Here is a 19,847-nt window from a genome sequence, read left to right as displayed (position 1 = left end):
GAGTTTTTTTTAACAAACCTTCAGATGTTAAGAGCAACACTGGACAGATAAAAATACACAATTTTTTTCCAAAAATGCCCTAAAAATGTAGAATTAATTTGATCTTCATACTTTGAAAAGATTTGCAAACAATTGAGGATCAAGGAGGGATTAAAAAATAGAATGTACTGTAAATGTTTTGATGGTCAACGGCAACAAGATACATACTGATCTCTCTTCCTATTCTATGCAGTCCTTTAGGTAGTTAGGCACTTTCTGATGGGTTTCCTGACAATCGGTGACACCGTAGCAGATCTGTATGGTATTTGATGAGATAACGTATACATTTTTCACCAAAATCTATTTAGAATCCACCGTTTAACCTGTATACTGACCTTTTTCACTTTCCAAAAGAACCCCTAGTACAATAGGTGTGACAGGAAATGAACAGGCATTGCTCCTCTCTTACGTGAATGGTTATTAAAAACTAAAAGTACCACTCCATGTGACCATTTTCTTTAACTCCACTTCTGAGCAAATGAGAACTAAACTTCTGCAGAGAGGATATAGACTCTCGGAGCAGCTTTGCCTAATTGTCTCTCAGTAAGTTATTAAAAAAAAAAATTCCCCACTTAAAAAATCTATCATAAAATTTTATTGTGCTACAAAAAAAGTTTTGAAAAAATGTCTAATAATTGTCTTTTGTTCTGGTTAGGAGTCAGGTATGTCCACACTAAATTGTGAGTCACAAAGACAAGAAAGTGCATCAAAACAAACTTGCCGTGTTAGCAGATGAGCTAATTTAGTGTTTGTGGTTCTTAGTTGAAAGGTATGACTGAATTTGGGCAGAGGCTTTTTGCCAGTCATAAAGAGTTGCTTCCTTTATAGTGGTTTATGTTTCTCTCTGATGCGATTACTTTGTCTTCTCATTGTTTATATTCTTTTCTGTTTGTTTTTAGGTTTGAAACGTTTCTATGCCGGGATTTATTCATCCTCTCACAAAAGCTGCCAGGAAATAATACAAATAGGTTCCTCACTGCTGTGCTAACTTGTGGTTTTTACTTGCTTCATACAGTATCATTACATTAGCTCATTACCATGCCAGCCCCAGGCTTCAAGCTTATGACAGTTCCCCCCCATAAGAGTGAACCATTCACTTCATGGTGATCACCTTTACTGATATACTTTTCAGTTTTGTTGTCGTTTATCAGAGATCTTGTTTTGCCCCCAAAATATTCATGGTCGCCTATTGAATTTCCATTAGTTTGATTCATACTTTATGTTCTTTTAAACAGTTTTCTTCCCAGAAATGAGTTGATTTGTATAGATGTGATGGACATCTTATAATAACTGCTGCTGTGTTGTTGTTTTTTTAGTTCAAATACAGGTGGTCTTTAGACACTGGAAAAAACACTTTCATTTGGTTTCACTGGTGCTGTTTCTGCTTTTTCTCAGTGCTGTTTCTTATACCTGTTCTTACACTGCCAGGCCTGCAGCTGTATTGCATAATTGGCTATTGCATACCCTGTTAATCTACTATTAAGTACAATGATCAACTTCAATTATGTTTAGTGTAGATTACACAGCAGCCACTTTGCAATTCAGGAAAGGAGCTTGCTGTGTATACATGTATCTGATGAGTTCTGTACACAGTTGTCCTTTGAGCTCAGCTACACATATGGCATGTGTTTCCTTGGGAGTGGCAATGAAGCAAAGTTTTTTAGAACATTTAGGGATGAACTAGGTTCTGTTGAAGTGGCATGATCATAAATTAAGCAACGAAATTATGTTAAGACAATCAATCAAAAAGCGATTAGCTTGTGCTTAATGCCTCGTTCTTGATCATAAAAATAGCTTGTGTTCTTTTGAAAATAACAGACCTGGTGGGGAAATATCCTCTTGATTTGAGTTCAGGAAATGAAAGTTCATTTAACCTTTCTCTTTATACAACATAAAACTCCTGTGTGCTGTGCTGGCTCTCCTTCTCGGGCATCTTGATAGTCACTCAAGGAAGTGCTGTTTTCACTCTTCCCTAGACTCTTAACTTCCTTGTGGATTCTTGTTTCACACTAACCGTTCCATAGCCGAGCAGCCACCTGGCTCCTAATTGGATGGGCGGCAAGAGCTTCCAGGGCTCTTCATCTTGGGTCTGTTTTCATATCTGCAACTATACCTTCCGAAAGGGCAATCTAGGTGAGGAGAACATTAAAACCATTTGGTTTCATTCAGTTTGAAGTAAAAGCCGTTAAAGGTGATGCATCTGCAAGTGCTCAATGTAGTAATTTTTGTTCTGTTTATTCTTAGAGTTTCTGCGCAGTGTTTTGAGGTGTGAAGAAGGCTGAATACACATGACTAAATATAAGGAGTATTTTTTTTCGGCAGCTGCTTACGTGTTAGAGAGGGAGGGGTTATTTTGCCATACAGTATGTTCATGTACATTGGCATTCTTATTTGTGCCATTCTCTTGGGACGTGTACATTACAGTAGACAACACTTTCACACAATGTACACAGTACATAACACATCAGTAAATAATAAATACTGACGGTCACAGCCGATCATCATGCACAACATTCAGCGGGTAGTACAGAACAATAAATGCAGAACGATATGTCAGCCAAGTAAAACAATATAAAAGATGTAAGTAAATATGGGAGGAAGGAGAAGAACGTGTCAGAGGTTATTTTTCACAGCCTTGTAAGTTAGTAAGCTTTGCTTAAGACTGGTTAGGCAAGTAAACTGTCTTTTCTTTCCAGTATCAAAAGAACAAGTATGAGGCACTATTACATATTTTTCACGTCCGGCTCTGCAATCTTTAAAGGGAAGTTGCAAGACTTAACCGTATTGATAAACCCCTTTTTCCCGCAGGGTGTAGTCCAGGTTTGATTTGTACACAATAGAATGAGCCAGTAGGTGTGCCTTCATCTTTCGACACTTGGAAAGGCTGAGAAGGGAAGTCCCCGTGTGCAGTATCACTATGAGCAGTTTCCTGTGGACCAGACAGAGGTCTTGACATCAGCCTGTAATTATGTCAAGAGAGTTGGTCTCAGATGTATCCGAGGCTAGGGTCACTTACTGTAAATTGAGGCTTCTTGTACCGGTACATGGTTCTTTATGGTTAAGCTTGTAGGCTACTTAAAACAAAAATGTTATAAAGCTTCAAGACAAGACACTGATGCTAAGGCATGTCTTAAACATTAAGTAATGGTGGTATTTGTGTGCTTTACTGGAATGATAAAATTAATTCCATTGCTTTTGTCTTCTGCATGATCAACAGGAGAGAATGAGTTACATGTTTTCACTTCCAAGATCTATCAGACATTCCATGATGTGCAGATTGTCATGCACATACATAAGTTATTCAGCGATGTCTCTAGAGTACTAAAGCTGCTTTGTTCCTGCAGTTACAGGCTGTGTTTATAAAATGTTTTACAATTCACTGTGATACATTAATTTACACCACACCTTTCACTATATTGAGCCATTCTTCATTGTTAGCCATAGAGAAATCCTTGCAGATTGTGTGTTTAATAATATCTGTGCACATCTTTTTCCTTTCTGTATTACCAGGGCATTTTGTGGTTAATTTTTGCCTCCTAGTTTATCATTGTTAAGGATTCAAAAATAATAGTTTTCACATAATGTAAGTGGAGTCCGTATTAGTACCTTCCATCAGAAACAAAAAATATTAATACGTGGAAGTTTTTTTTAAAATATTTTGTAATGCCATCCTTCAGGTTTTATTGTTGACAGGTTTGGTTATTACAGTCACTTTACAGTAGGGAACATACTGTAGCAACACTTTGACACACCATGGGAAGTCAGTTATTTTTGTGCTCTTTTTAATAAAATTTCATATCCCCCCAACATGACAGACCTGTTGTTTAAATGGTATGTTTTCATCCTGAAACGTTAGGTTGTGAACTTTGTATGAAGTCATGTCTTAAGTGGTTTAGGATTTCCATTTAACATGCACTTAGGTATGTGATGTTAAGCTCACTTTTACCTGGATATCGTACTGCTTGTGTTAACGGAAACAGATCAATACTGATTCCTGTGCTCCGGTCTCAGACAACTGATACGTTAAACTGATATATCACGCAACAAAATAATTACTTTACATTCACTTTACATCCTTTACTTGTACAAGGTACTGTATAGTGCCTACCAGAATTGTTCAGACCTTTCCCATTTTGTGAAATGACAAAATAACGCATACACTTTTTAAACTATAATTGAAAATGTCTAATGGTAAGATAAATTACAATAAATGTCAGTAATGACCGAAAAGAAAAAAGCTGAAATATAATTGAATTACAGCACCAACACTTTTTAGGTATGTCTCTAACATCTTTGCAGTGCCTTGGTGCAGTCTTTGCCCATTCTGGGGGGTTGCTTTTGGACAGACGTTATCAAGTCTTTCCATAAATTCTCACTGATTTAGGTCAGGACTATCGGCCTCTGAAGGACTTTCTTAGTCTTAATCCGCTCCAGTGCTTTAGATCGTTGTCCTGCTGAAAGGTGAATTTTTCTCTCAGTTTTAGGTCTGAAGCAGGTTTTCCTCTAAGATTTGCCAGTACTTTGCTCCATGTTCCCATCGTTCTTGAACAGCTTCCCAGTCGCTGCTGATGAGAAGCAGAGCTATAACATGCTGCCACCACCATGTTGAAAAGCAGGGATAATATTGACTGAGTGATGCACTCTGTTGTGTTTGCATTAGATGTAATGCTTTGCATTTTCACCAGTTCCAGTCTTGTCTTGTCTGACTGCAAAACCCTTTGTCAGGTTTTTCCAGGTACTTTGTTGCTAACCCCACGCCGGATCTGAATTTTTTTTCCAGTTTCCTACAAACTTCCTTTGTGGAGTGGCTAGTCTATTAATTGACCCATGGACACATGTATTTTGAAATAATGTGAACCACTAGTAGGGTGTCATTAAGGTTCTATTAATGCACCTAAAATAGTTCAAAGTGTCATGACTGCAAATGTTAAAGCAAAAAAATGTGTGAACTGTGCAAGGGTCTGAATTGTTTTGCAAAGCACTGTAGCTGTTTAATTTCATTGGCATGTCATGCGCTTTTCTTGAGGGATGCAGCGTCTTCCAGTTTTTCAGGTTTTCTCTCACCTGTCTGTATTATTCTATTTGAAATGATTTACTTATTTAGACAATTGGTTTTTTTGAAGGTCTTCAGTTTCTGTAACGTAGCTATAAAACCTGCTAGACATGCACTGGAGCTTCGCTTTGCGTGTTTTTACTGTCCAGCTAACATCTTGGCATGGCAAGTAAGCCTTCACTGAGCAGAGCTGTTTATGAGCACTGTTTCCTGTGTACAAAAACACCAACCCACTCAGTGAGTGAACTCTTTTCTTTACGTAGGAAATGTTTGTGGTGTTTTTAATTTAACTGGCTCCACTGCTACAGTCACTCAGGAGCCCAGGCTGAGCTCTGTGATCCACATGCCACGAGGCTGAACCTCTGTGACTGGGATTCCTCGTGTGGCAGTGCACCACTGGGTTGCAATAAGTCTGGTGGGGCTGTTTCTGCTCCCACTGGGCACCTATAGCTTTTGATGTTGGTAAGAGATGTGCTCTTTCTCAAGTGAGCTCTGAGCCTCTTGGATGTTTCCATGGGGTTTGTAGTCGGTTGACTGGTGGTGGGTGGGCTGATTGGACAGTAACTGCACTTCCTCATTCTGCATGTGTGGTTATAGAGGGCATCACTGCGCGCTGAGTTGTAAGCACACTATTAGCATTTTCAGTTTGGGTCTGTATATAATAAAATTAATTGGTGATGTGAAAATGATCATTAATACCAGGAACTGCTGTAATATTGGAATGTGTTGCCTGTACCCAGCCCTGTGCTTTGTATTCCTGCTCCCTTCCTCTTTCAGGCCTCTCAGCCAAAATGTTCTTTCTTCTTTCTTCCTGCTCTTCAGCGTGGAATTACCCAGGAATTTGATATGTTACCACACTGAATAAGTGACCTGAAAGAGTCTTAATATTAAGTCTGCTTATATAGATTAAGAGCTGTTGGTTTTTGTCACTGAAAAATAGTTTGAACCACACACAAGTAGCTTTTCTACCCAGCCTGCTGGGTTGTGTCACTGTTGGAAGATGCTGTCCCGACAGTGTGTCTGAGCCTCGTCGTCACAAGTCCTGAGTAGTCAGAAGCATCTTGCTCTGTAATGCCTAGGAGCCATTCAAAGCCTTGCTTGTCGATAGTTGATATGCAGCAGCTGGGCTACCAGTCACTTCAGTCCAGCGAGGGAGCAGCTGAGATAAAGGAATAAAGGTGGAGAACATCGCCCCATCCCAACCGTCCCGCCCCATCCCTTTCCCCCTCTTTTTTCCTTTCCTTCCTGTGCTTTATCAGATCCTTAAGACTATTAGTGAGTCATTTTGTTCACATCACAGCCTCATAGTTCATAAAGTTGCTTTGTGTCAGTATAGATTTGATTCATGTTATTTGCCATTCTGAGCTTCCTGTAATGGGAAAGCAGCAGTCTCCTTACGGGAATTTCTCTCTTTCTTTATGAACGAAACTGTTAACTTTTTGGCATTTCTTTAATTTTGATGACAGAAACTAAGATTTTGAGCTCCTTATACATTTCAGAAACAAGTTTTAGATTTATTGATTCCACTTCTTTTTTTATATTGACTGCCACTTGCAAAATCCTATCTGTGAGATGGAGCTTGGAGAGTCTGAATAGTTTTCACTGATAGAAAAGAGAGTAGGGTTGATTTCAGGGGTGAATTTTGAGTAAATGTCATATATTAAGAATGTTGTTAACCTGGTGTTCTGCACTCGCTATCAAATTAGCACCTTTAGATTAGATTGTTAATTATGTGATTTGCATTAAAATGTATATATCTGCGTAATGCCTCATACTTCAATGCACCTCTGTACTTTTTACTTAGGTACCACACATTTATTGTTCTGTACTGGCTACTGTTTGTTATTGTGTGTGATGGTTGGTTTAACGGTCATTATTTACCATTTAATATACCGTGCACACTTCCAGAGAGAATGGCGCCAAAAAGAATCCCAAAGTACACATAGAAATGGCAAACAAACTCCTCTATCCATAAAAGAAAAAAGTGAGAACTGGAAGAGTAAAAAGTGCAGAGTAAGTAAGCCGGTACAGTAGGTGTCTGCCTTGCATTTAGACAGTTAATTCACACCGCCCTCTTACAACAGTTGAAGCAGTGTAAAAAAGCTCCTTGAGAGAGCCATCATTCACCTCAGAATTACAGCTGTTGTGTATTATGAGCTGTTTTTACCTTTTTTCAATGACATCTATGGTAAAACATTTTGTTTAAGCCCTATTGTGATGTTTGTTTTACGTCCTATATTGAACAAACCGAGGATTCGAGTTATTGTACATTGCTCAAAGCCTGGTTTCTTTTTCTGTTAACATCCCACCAAAATATTTGTTTCTGAATGGCAGTGCGTATCATTTCATGTGGAAGATGACCTGACTTGACATCTGTGAAAAATGGATTTAAGGGATACTATCTGTGCGGTCTCCTGAACCACTTCCTTTTGCACAGACAGGTGTATAGACACCTAGTACAGACGCCCTTTCAGAAAAAGGACAAATGAAAAGATCTGTGAAACCTCACACGTTACCTGATCGTATTGAATACCCAACCTAATTTTTTCTAATAAAAAAGGATGACGTCTTGATGTGGGGAAAAATAGGGTCTTCTGCTCCAAGTATTCTTTTTTCTAATTTAGAAAAAAATTAAATGTAGAGTTTGTTTGTGGGATCTGACGTCACTACTCCTTTGTGCTGTTTTAACTGCACGAATATCTTGCTGTGGATATTCAAGGCTAGCAAATGGCTTACCACTAAAAAATGACTATTCTACATAGGCATCTGTGTTAGAAATGTTATGATGGTATGATGTCTGACCTCCAATTTTAGCTGTTTAGCTTTAGCTTAGGAAAGGCGGATTGCAAAAAATGGACTTATTTTCCAATTCAGTCATTTTATTAAGATGAGGTTTATGTTGCTGTGAAATACAAGAATTATCTTATGAGCTATATGGCACTATATGGCATGAAATTTGTCTTTGGTTAGGAGATTAAATAAAGTCCATGTATCCACCACACCCAGAATCCAGCATCTGTTGGTGAGTAGTTGACATTTAGGTCCTTAGTGATTGTGCCAATCTCTGCTTTCACTGCTCCTATCTCAGTTTTTACATGTTGCTTTAGCTCTCCCATTGAGTTCCAGTTCAGAAGAACTAAGCTCTTGCAGTTTCTTCTTGTTGAAGTAGCAGGGGAAGAGTCTGTACAACCTCTCTGCTGTCTTTGAGGATCACAAATACAAAATATACACAATGCACAGTAACAAAAATAGAAACAAAGTTTCTGAACCTCGACGTCTGAACTTTTTCCCCCCAACAAAAAAAAAAGTGGGGTCTGGTTGGCTCTATCTCTGAGCTTCAACCCTGGTCTTATGACCTCCACAAAAGGTGGTAATTGAAAGTCAATTTAAGAAAATCCTGATACAGAGTGGTATATTGAACAAACCAAGGACTCCAGTTACTGTACATTGTACATACTGTATCTGTGCATGAGATATAGTTATACTTGCTAATTGGATACCCCAAGTGACCCTAGTGGTCAGTAGAAACAATGGTTTTCTGATTAATGTTCCAGCTAAGCTTTTCACCAGTTGTGTGTTTTAGTATTTAGGTTTCATAGTCGTTAGGTTGGCGGCTCTTATTAAAAGGACTGAGAAGGGAAAAACCTCCAACCTTCCGCAAAGGAGACGATTTTCCCCTTAGATTTGAAATGCCCTCATTGTAATTTGATCAGGTAACTGAAACTATAAAAAGTTCGTTTGCCTGGCAACTCTTGCATCAGTTTTTCCTTGGAGGCCTGTCATGCTTGATGTCTGTATTTCAAATTAATGTAATCCAGTCAATATAAACTTAGAGAAATGTGCATTGCTTTATAACACCTGCCATGCTGCAGTCTGTTAAAAAAATTTCCAGAGCAGGGTTTTAATTATTTTAGTAGTACCTGTTTCTTGTATAAATCTGAACATTTGTTTGTAAGTTGGTCCACTGCTCATGATGTGAAGTTTAAAAACTGCTGTTGAAATTCAAGTTAACAGGCAATGTATTCAATTAAACAATATCTGTTTGATTCAGCATTTGTAGAAAATTAACTTTTAAGATTTTGAGCTTATAACAAAAAAAATCTGCAGTGGAAAAGAACAAATTCAAGTTAACAGGCAATGTATTCAATTAAACGATATCTGTTTGATTCAACATTTTTAGAAAATTAACTTTTAAGATTCTGAGCTTATAGCTAAAATAATCTGCAGTGGAAGAGAACAAATGCTTCTATTTTTGTAGTAAGATTCAAATATTGTTTTATGGAATACATGTATTTTACACATTTAGAATGCCTGTATCTCATGAATTTTAATATTAAAAATAATTTATGTAGAAAACTTAGTACAAATTACACAGGCAGTGTAAGGTGATAACATGTGAAGATGACTTTTGGTATTCTGTCCTGAATACTGACATCTAGGCAATTTTTTTCAATCCTGTTTCTAAAAGTTTTTAAAAGTGGTTCTATCAACAAAATATTTGTGTTTTACTTTCTCAGACTTCCTACTATGATATTTATTCTGTTTTTTTTGTCCTCAAAAAGTGTGAATATTTGAACCAGTAATTTACAGCTTGGTTAACAGAGCATTCTGGCCTCTTAACATTGTACGTATATACAAATGTCTATGTGAAACAAAGATTCAAGCATTTCTTTCTCATAAATTACGTATGCTATTAGGCAGAAAATGTATTCCAGAATAATTCTGTTCATCCTGGACATATATTTCAGAGCTGTCTTTAAAATTTGCTTTCTTCTGTGGCAAGTTCAGGGAAAATTCAGACAAAATCTTTGCAATGTCCCTTTTCTTGGCTTTTCAGCTGGATTTTTTCATCTGATCAAAAATTTAAGATCATCACTGTTTCTTTCAAATATGTTATGTAATTTAACAAGCCCATGTCATAAGTTAACTATGTATTGAGTAACTGAAGTGTTTCTGATGTGCTAGTTGAATTTAACTACTTGCGGTGGGGGTGGAGCTCTTAAATTTCTAACTCATGGTGTAAAGTGTTATAAATGTGTGCTTTTCAAAACTCTTAATCTAGTGATAAATTTGAGAGGCTTTTATCTATATTTCTTTTTCATAGTTTCAGTACCTTTGAATAGAGTTTAGTGCTGGCTACATTCACACTACTATGAAAAAGTTACCACAGTTTAGATCAGGACTTGACCACTTAGAATAATGAAAGTTCAAGTCCTGTAACATTATTTGAGTGCGATATTAAGCCGTGTTCGTAAAGGTCCTCACAGCCATTGTCTTCTGAAGTCTCTTCTTACAAAGCATGTGAATTAGTTTTTAATATACGGTTATAGATGTAAAATAAGAGAAGGTATTATTTAATCAGTAGCCAAAAGAATGGGTCCTATTGTTTGTTCCATCTTGTGTGTTAAGAAGCCCCACCCACTTTTAAACTCCTAATATCCAGCTCTCTTCTAAATGTCAAGTTAGCTGTAAGCAGGTAATCCTATTTCTGGAAGAGCTCCTACTGAGTCCTCAGTTTTGTATCTAGTAAAACTTTTAGGTGTGTGTAAAGCAACTGCTTAAGATGATGGTGTCAGATTGGCTGATCTTTTAGGTTTACTTACAGTTTCGGTAGAGTTTTATCTAAATATAAGTTCTTTTGTATTTGGGATTTGCAAACTTGTGACTAGTGATTGTTTCTTGCCGTTGTTTTCTGGAGCTCCCATTTTTAACCTCTCGCTTGAAATCAAACACCATAGTGTTTTTCCCAGAACATTCTTGGAAATCAAAGTTTAATGTCCTTATTTTTCCTCTTGGAAAGTGAAGAAAAATATAAATAAAAGGCAAAACCATCTGGCCATATTCTGCCTGTACTTATCCATTATTCTTTCTTAATTTGCTGGTATAGTAGCGGAAGTGTCTTAACCGAGTTTAAGTAGAACTCTTACTTGTCTAATTGGTCTGGGGAATTTTAAAAGTATCGGATTTAGAGACAGGTCAGAAGTGTAAGACGTGTGGGGGTTTGGAAGGGATCGTGCTATCTAGTCACCAAACTGGATGTAAGAAAGAACAGTGCATCAAAGACATTATTAAATTGTCACTATCAGGCTTTAATTTTCGTCTCCTTTTAAGTAAATATCCGCAGAAAGTACAATGGAGGACGCCCTATTGAGGAAGTTCTCACTTGAATAGTTGTCTATTAGGATAACTTACATAAATTGTTCTAATAAAAAGATCCAATTAGAGCTATTCATTAAAAAAAAGAAAAAGCAAAGGGATTCTTGGCAGACCAGCGAATTAACTGGAAATTTCTATTGCTTGTTTTGGCTGACAACTTTCTCCTTAGCAGTGTGTGCTGCGTCCCAGGTGTGCAGTTCTCAGCTTCTGAAGAGTTTGTTAAAATAGCCGCAGACCGCACTTGTGAACAGCCACTTAAACCTCAATGAAGGGTAACTCTGAGACAAAGCTTTGGTTTGCTTTTTTCTCTGCTCTCTCCAACCCTTTATATTCATAGGTGAGTTCATTCTTAAAATATAGAATAACAGCCACTACAATTGTAGGCATTGCCTACCAAAGGGAGTATTAGAAAGTGGTAAGTTCAATGATGGGTAACCTGGAACAGGAATTTTCCTCATTCCTCATTTCCAGGGTATCCACAGAAGAGTCTTAACACCCCAAAAGTGTGCATGCCTTTGACATATTGCTTAAGGCAACATCAAACCTGGCTAATGTCTTTCTTCTCTTTTCAGCATGGAATAAACCTTTAACTTGTTCCCTTGCAGCATACGCATGCTGACGTAGCTCCCTACCTGAACTACCAATGTCAGGTCTGACAGTCTTAACTGTTTATCAACGGTGTTTGACTAATTCAGAAAAAAAGTTATTAGAAGCACAGTCCTGGCTGCAGGAATCAGCTGAAACAAATGGCTGAAGGCAAAATTTAGAACTTGAGAGAAGACCAGAGAGGTGTCACGTATCTCAATAAGCAAATTACAGAATTGATGACTTGTTTCAGCTGTAATTGCTGCTGAAGGTGCACATGTGCTATTAGGAGAATTTTCTTTTGACAACACAGTATGTTTATACTGTCCAATTACCACTGGTAAGGATTATTTTTTTCTTTTCTAGAGTATAGATCTCCAGAAGAAAAAAAAATAATTTCTTGGATATCCTGTCATAGTCATCTGAAACTGATTTCATTTTTTTTGTTGAAAAGAAAAGTGAGGGGATTTTCTTAAAACAGGCCCCATGCTGTATATTTTCTTAATCTTTAAAATTACGAAAGATGAATTTCAAATCCGTGTGTCATAAACTGACATTTCCTTAAAATTTAGCACTCACCCAATGTGGAACTGTTGAGACGGTTTAATGAAATCAGTGGTGATTATTAAATTTAATTGCCAAACATTCTAACATGTAATTTCATTAAAATAAGTTCAGTAGTTTTACAGTGTCTTTACATTAGTAGATTTTAAAGAGGCTTGCAACACATCATTAACGAATGTATTTGTACACATAAGTTTCTTATTTGAAACAAAATCAGATTACCTTTCTCTTGTAATTTTTTGTGTACCTTTTAATATCTTAACTGATACTCAGTGATGTCTATATGTCCATAAAATTCTGCAGAATTCAGTTATCAGAATATTTATTTTTCACTGTTAATAATATTGATACAATTCTTTATTATTATTTTTAAGCTTCTGTGTGCAGAAACAGCACACATAGCTCTGTAATACATCCATAATTTCTGGCATCAAGCTAAATATGTGTGAGTTCTTATGAATGGGTGTTCAGTGTTTTTTTCTGTTTTGTCATTTTTTAGCAGAGTAATTTTCAAAGGCCAACAAAAACTTACGGGTCATTTCCAATAAGTGCATAGTTTCTGGTAAAGGTTTTCTATACATCTGAGAATGGATGTGAAAAGAACATTGCACTGACTGACAGAAATGAGGGATGAAACTCATTCTGAATTTTCATTTACCTGTTGTCAGGGTGATGGCTGTTTATTAGTATTGGGAGATTGGGAAGAATATTTGCAACTGATAGCAGCAAATTAATATAACCTAGTAACTTCACCTTTGAAGACATAAACAGAATGTTCATTAAATGAAACATTGTTTTGGGGTGTTCCCCTGTTATTTTTAATTATGCATCAATAATAACTGCTTGCTGAAACTAATATTCCCGGACAATTTTGTGTCCAAGAAAAACAGAAAAACCACAAAGTAAGCTTAGCATGTCAACATTGAAAGATTTGCCTTAGTAGGGGATAGGCTTTCTGCTGTAATGTTACTGCAGTTGCAGGAAAGAAAGTGTTTTTCTTCTGTCTTTTGAATGCCAAAGCAAGAATTTTTCATCATCGACAATGATTTTTTTTCAGCATGGGAAGATTTAGAACTCTTGAAAAGTGAGACGTTGTGGTGGTGGTTATTGGCAGACCAAAAAGCACCATGCCAGACCTCTCTTGAGTTTTCCAAGTAAACTTGAGTCCTGTTGCTGACCTGAGCAACCCCAGGCCTTTCAATTTTAGGTTGAACTTGGTCGTAATTTTGTGAGGTGGACTTCCAAAACTTTTTTTCTTTTGCAGGTCTTGAACTCAGTCCCCCAATGGCTAAAGAGACAGCCACTCGGGGTGATATAAATGAACCATAAATAAGTAACGTATTTAGACCCAAATGGAAGTAACACTTTTTGGATGTGTTTTGTAGAACAAACACTGTAATTTAACTTTGTATAATCTGAGAGCGGTGGATTATTCCTTGCATATTGATTTCTTTGATTGCGTGTCTTCTCCAAAATATATTGTGAGTAAGTGGCTGTATCTGCAGGATCAGTGATGTGGAGGGGAAAAAAAAGAGACTTAAAATTAATTTTATCTTCCGATATGGTTGTAATCATGACAGTAAATATACCCGGAGCAAAGTTTTACAACAAAAGTTGGCCATGTTCAGTTTTTTTTCTTATGCTTGCTGACTGAAATCAAAGTGTCTTGTCTTTTTGGAGGAGTGTTCTCTTTCCCCTTCAGTTTAATGGTGAAGAACCAAAGTGAGCCTCTAAAGTGTCCAGAATAGACATGACCGTAATAAAACGATCCAACAGGAAATGAAAACAATATTGCAGTTTTTAAAACTGATGGGTTTTTGCCCATTATCTGACTCCAATCCAGGTTTTTGATATAGGTTTCTGTCTCAACAGTAGTCTTGAGTAAAGAGGAGGCCAGTCTCAGATCCAGGCCTGATGAAGCCGATCTGTTTTGCTCTGTGTTTTTTTTTTTTGCGTGATGACGGTGTTCTGTGTCTGTTGCCGTGCAGGTGATAAAGCAGGATGGCGATGGGGAGGGGCTGAGAGAGCCGGAGGTCCACGCCGAGCCCCCTTTGCCGTGTGAGGGTGCTGCTCTGGGCAGATGTGCGGAGGAGGAGCACGGTCCTGACGTTGTCGCCGAAGCGCAGTTGGACAGAGACGACCAGGAATCAGCCCTTGATTTGCTTGCCAGCAGAATAGAACCATTAAACCTCAGCACTCCTGGTGAGTTTCACAGCACGCCCATGTTCCTCAATATTATTTTTGAGTATGCAGACAGCAGGGAGTGAGTGTACACATCTGTATTGGAGATTTCATCACTACAAAAGATTTTCTTCAGCACAAGGCACGTCATTGCATATTCCTCCCATCCTCCCTTCAGGAAGCGTCTCCCTCTTCTCAGTTCTCTATTTTTGTAAGACCTGCTATTTAAAAATTTAGGCACTGCTAGGCCATCAACTGGAAGAAAAAAAAACAAAAAGCTTGCATTACTATTACATGGTCCTGTTTCAATTAAATTCCAATCCTGTGAATTGGAGGATAAGGGAAGTGGTGTTACCCTGAGAATTGAGAGAACTGCCTTGTCCAATTACAGTACGTGCCATAACAAGAAACAAAAAAAAAAAAGTGATAACTTAACCTAGCTTGTTTCCTCATTCATTTTCATATCCAGTGTTATTAGTCAGTTTCTCAGAATCTGACACAAGGCTCTCTCCAAATGTGTTTGGATCTAGCCTTTAAAGGCAGAGCGAGCTTGGGTGATTGCAGGTCACTCCTCCTGGCCCCCAGCACTCTGATAGGGTCAGCCTGGATTTGAACCAGGGTACAGGCTGTTGCAAGCTTTTAAATCATCTTAAACTGACAAAATAGTCATTGCTAAAAAAAGCTTTTGAAGTTTTTTTTTAAGGTTAGAGTATTGTACAGATACAGATTCATTGCAAGTGACATAACTTGAAACTTAAGAACCTGGGGCTTTTTTATTGGCAGCATCAGATCTAGATACGACCTGTTTAAACAAGGTTCATAGAGTTCTCACCAGGCACTGACTAACAGTCGACTCATCAGTGTCTTCTAGTTACTATTACAGTTATGTAAACATGTGAAATAATAGGAAAAACAACTTTGCAACGGAAGTGTTAGTGAACTGTGAATAACGTGGCTCTCATTATTTTATCTGTAAGGTGGTTAGGCTGGTAGCAGGTCTCTAGTCATTCTAAGAGGTTCATTGCTTGTGATGCAAAATGAGTCGACACCCTGATGTAATAATTTTCCCAGGGCTGTCTTCGTGTTTGTGTGCACGTGTGCTGTCTTTCTTTAATTAGTCTGGACAGTGAAGTAGTGGCTGAGCAGTACAGGAAGGTCAGCCTTGTGCTTTTGCTATAATATGATGTGTTGTCAGGGACTTTCACAATGTCTAGATATCTCCCTTTTCATATCTTATCTCAAATAGTTACTCATTCAGTAAAAGTAATACAAACTTCTCTTAATTCCCCTTCTGCTCCCATTACAGTTTTTACTTTTATCAGTTATGTTGGGAGTGGAATTAGATTATTTCAATAATAAATCTAAATATCGTATAGTTCCATTATTCTTTCTGTTGTTGAAGTGAACTAAAGGAAATGTTATTTTTTAACTAGACTCTTGCAATTGGTAAGAGCTGTCTTGTTAAAAAATGGTTTTGGCTTTTAAACATTTGAATGAAGAAACCTTTCCAGGTTTTGTTTTATGTATGGTGTGAGGTCTTGCCAGAAGAACCCTCAGTTGTAAGGACATTGGTGCAAATAGAATCAAGGCTTAAGTACTATTTGAGAAATAGCAGTGGTGTATGGTACTGCTGTATGTCCACGGTGATAAAGTCTACTGTATGTTTTCTGTAATGAAACAACACAGCAGAATTGTATTGTTGAAAGACATTTCATATATTTATAAATAATTCAATTAGTTGAAGTCAGATTTAAAAGTTGATCATGAAGCTTACACGTGTATAACATTTAAGGCACACATTCATTTTAGAGCAAATATGGGAGTAGGTAAGTCAGAACTCGCATACCAGAAACTCTTAGATAGCTTTAGTGTGGTTGATTAATTAATAGCTTGTGACAGGCACAGCATAATATTGAAACTGATCCCAAAGTGTCAGTTCTGATTTAGAACATGAAACAATTGAGGGAAAGCAGCAAGATGAAAGAAGTGATTGCAAAGCAAGTGCCAGATTAACAATTCATTTCTTCTCTGAGGCCAAGTGTGACTTAAGGCATCTTGAGTGTGATATTTAATGGTATTCCAAAAATAATCTGTTTGTTGTAATTTGACAACTCTTTGCATTCACTTCAATTAAAAAAATATTTTGTCTCAGTCTAATAAATGCTCTTGGGTGGTGGAAGGACAAGCTATTTTTATTTTTTTGACTTTTTGAGAGTTTTGTTTTAAACAGGTGCATTCATATAAACCTCTGTGTATAGGATATAAATGTTTGACAAATTCTGAAATACTTGATTGTCCAAGAAAAATGATTGGGTTTCTTTAAACATCTTGCTTGCCAGGTTTCATTTAGCATCTGTTTTAAAATTCCTTCATCGTTCAGTAATTATGAACGCTGAAATGTTCCATTACTCTGTGCTATACCATAACCAGAATAATGAAATTTTAGATTTTAAAATGGAGCTAAATTCAGTTTTCACTGCATTCTGTCAGATTTCCATGTTTTTTTCTGTGAAACAATGTATTGATGTTCAGATCGATTCCTTTAACCCCCTTCATACAGTCAGTAAAACTGACCCTCGTTTGAAAGGGAAAAAAAAAACGATCCATTAAACAAATGCTCTTTTGTTATTGGGGAGTGCTTCTAATTTAAAATGCATATTTTTTCATTTCCTAAATTTAAACTGTTCAGTTTGTTCATAGCTCCTTTTACAATTAGTACCAGCTGATAGCTGGAAAGCAGAATCTGGGATCTGATTATGTAAATGCCTGTTGCCTCACTGGCCATTTCGATTCAAGTTACATCATTTTGACAAGACAGAAGATTTTATTTCCATTGGTGTTGCTCTGAGTATCTGTAAGCCCTTCGAGGTGAGGCAAAGTCAAGGGATTTGATATCATGCTGCAGTTCCATCTTCTCTTTGTTTCTACAGATCTAAAGTTTAACAAACCCTTTTGCACAGTGACCTTGTCTTGCTCCCAGAGGACTGGAGTGTACTGGGGTTTTCAGTCCAACTCGGCTCTTAATGAGCTAAACCAGATGGTTACTGACTTAATGGGACCAATTTAACAGCTCCTCTGAGCTCTTCAAGTTCTGCTGCTCTAAAGAGAACTTTAATCCTTCAGGTACACTGGCCCTCCAGCACCAGGACTGGACCTTGCCTCTGGTCAAGGTTATTGTGGTGGATTTTTTTAATGCAAAAGTTTGGCCATAAGCTAAGTGAAAAAGTTAGGTTCTCTAAGCATTCAAAATTATTAGACAAAGGTATGTTTTCTTTTGCCCTTTAACAGTTCTTGTTAATCATAACTGATAATCAGTGTATAATTCTGTGAATTATTTGACATATATTTTTGTGTTGGGTATAATCTTATGTTTGTAATGAAAACTATTTTTGTATTTTTGGCATTTATCATAGAAATCTCAATATACTCAGAGGTCTGACTGAAACAATAGCAAATACAGTGCTTTTAATTTGAGCACTTGTTCAGCAAAGCTGACCAGGACTGCTCTGCTGGGTGGGAATTACCTCTGGTACTGTGTGTCCTTCAGGCGAATAGTTCCCACAGCTATGGGAACTGGGGGGGACATATGGCCCTGGAGAATGTGATTGTCAACAATTTGTGTTTTTGAAAGGAAGCGTTTATTCTTAACATGTGGAAATTCTGATCTTTCGCAGAGTGTGGAACACTGACAGCTCTTGAGAAGTTTTTTTTTCTGATCAAAAAAACTATTATAAATGTGTCCTCTTAGCATAGGTCACCAGACAAGTTGAGGACATTTCTCTTTTATTGGGAGCCTCCCCCCGGTGTAGTTCATGTGACCCCCTTATAAGTGTGTCACAGCTGCTGCTCAGTGAGGAGTATATTCCATGAGGGTGGGTCAGACTGACTAATGTCCCGTTCTGCCAGCAGTAAGGGTGGGATAAAGATGACAGTTCAGAACTTATACATGTTTTGGAACTTATTCATTTATTGCTTTGTACCAATTTTTTGCTTTGATGGGAGTACTCTTCCGAAAGGTGGCCACAGGATGTTTTCTCAGGTTTAGAATACGCTCCCTTTAATTGTAACCCAACATAGCATGAAAAAATGGCAATAAGATTTAATAGACAAAGTCATGAATAACCCTTTATGAGATCTTAAATGCTTTGTGACATTACAATGCTTTCTGAGATTCCAGAAACCTGTCAGTTTATTGTAATGTCAGTCGTTAGTATGTGCCTGAAATAGTTGTTTTAAAAGGCCTTTGTGTTTTTCAGATGTATTCAGTGTATGTGTGCAAAATTGTGTACCTAATTGACGATGAAGAGTTTAAGCCCAGTCCTCAAATAAACATCTGGTAATGTATGAATACAGACTGCAGTGCTGCATGTGAAACAGCTAGAGCAAGAGCACAAAAAAATGACCTATAATAAAGTCGGAGTCCTGGGACTGCCAAATCCGCAGGAAAATGAACGAGGAATTAATGACTGTAATTGTAGTCCTTCTGTGAAGTGATTCAGACCGGTGCTCAAGCACATTATAAACAGAAAAGGTAGCTGCAAATGACAGCTATCAGACCAGTTGTAAGTAAAATGAAGCCAATCAGCTTAAATAGCTGCTAGGAGAGAATAAAATGATTTCTAGGATTTGAAGAAAGGATAATTTTCCGTTTGCTTGCCATACAATGTCAAATATATACTAGTTTCCTGTTTGTAAAGATCTGAAATCTCATTTTGAAGATTATGTACTTTAAAAATAAGGGTATTATAGAAATTATGACATTATTTTTGAAATGTTCTTTTTGACTTTTTATCGAGATCATGTTTGGCACAAACCACACTTTCATATGGAGTTTTACAGTACTTTAAATAATCCTTGGAGTAAGTAGGTGGGGGACATGGTAGTGTAGCAGTAGCATTGTTGCCTTACTGACGTTCTGTCCTGGGTTAGATTCTGACCTGGGTTTGTAGGTTATTTCCATGCCCATACAGGAGTTCTCCAGGTGCTCCTGTTTATTTCCACCTCCCAAAGACTTTCAGGCTAGGTTAGACGTCTCTAAATGTGTGTGTGTGTGTGTGTGTGTGTGTGTGTGAGTGTGAGGGTTCAAGCCCTGCAATGGACTGGACATCCAGGTTGCATGGCTTTGTGCCTTATACTTCTGGGATATACTCCAGGTTGTCTTGACCCTTACTAGGAATAAACTTCTAATACTGGATGAAAGATTGGAGCAAGTAGGTAGCATCTGCTTTATCAATTATCTCATTATTTTTTAAAAGGCAGCAGAAATGAG

The 19,847-nt window shown here is 37.4% G+C and overlaps 1 protein-coding gene across 5 annotated transcripts in view; it reads left to right on the top strand.

Moving 5' to 3' along the window:
- dis3l2 (DIS3 like 3'-5' exoribonuclease 2) overlaps window positions 1-19,847 on the top strand; it is a 140,687-nt gene that overhangs the window by 29,304 nt on the left and 91,536 nt on the right. For all 5 annotated transcript variants that reach the window (XR_001480119.2, XM_069197302.1, XM_069197303.1 and 2 more), the window contains one exon: window positions 14,386-14,599. Coding sequence is in view for 4 of the 5 variants with exons in the window: in XM_069197302.1 (XP_069053403.1) it covers window positions 14,386-14,599 (214 nt within the window). In the remaining variant the exon portion in view is untranslated. The remainder of the gene's footprint in view (window positions 1-14,385; window positions 14,600-19,847) is intronic.

The sequence above is a fragment of the Lepisosteus oculatus genome, chromosome 13 (assembly GCF_040954835.1).
Source record: "Lepisosteus oculatus isolate fLepOcu1 chromosome 13, fLepOcu1.hap2, whole genome shotgun sequence".
NCBI lineage: Eukaryota > Metazoa > Chordata > Actinopteri > Semionotiformes > Lepisosteidae > Lepisosteus > Lepisosteus oculatus.
The sequence above is the reverse complement of the archived record's forward strand: the minus strand, read 5'-3'. Positions and strand labels throughout refer to the sequence as shown.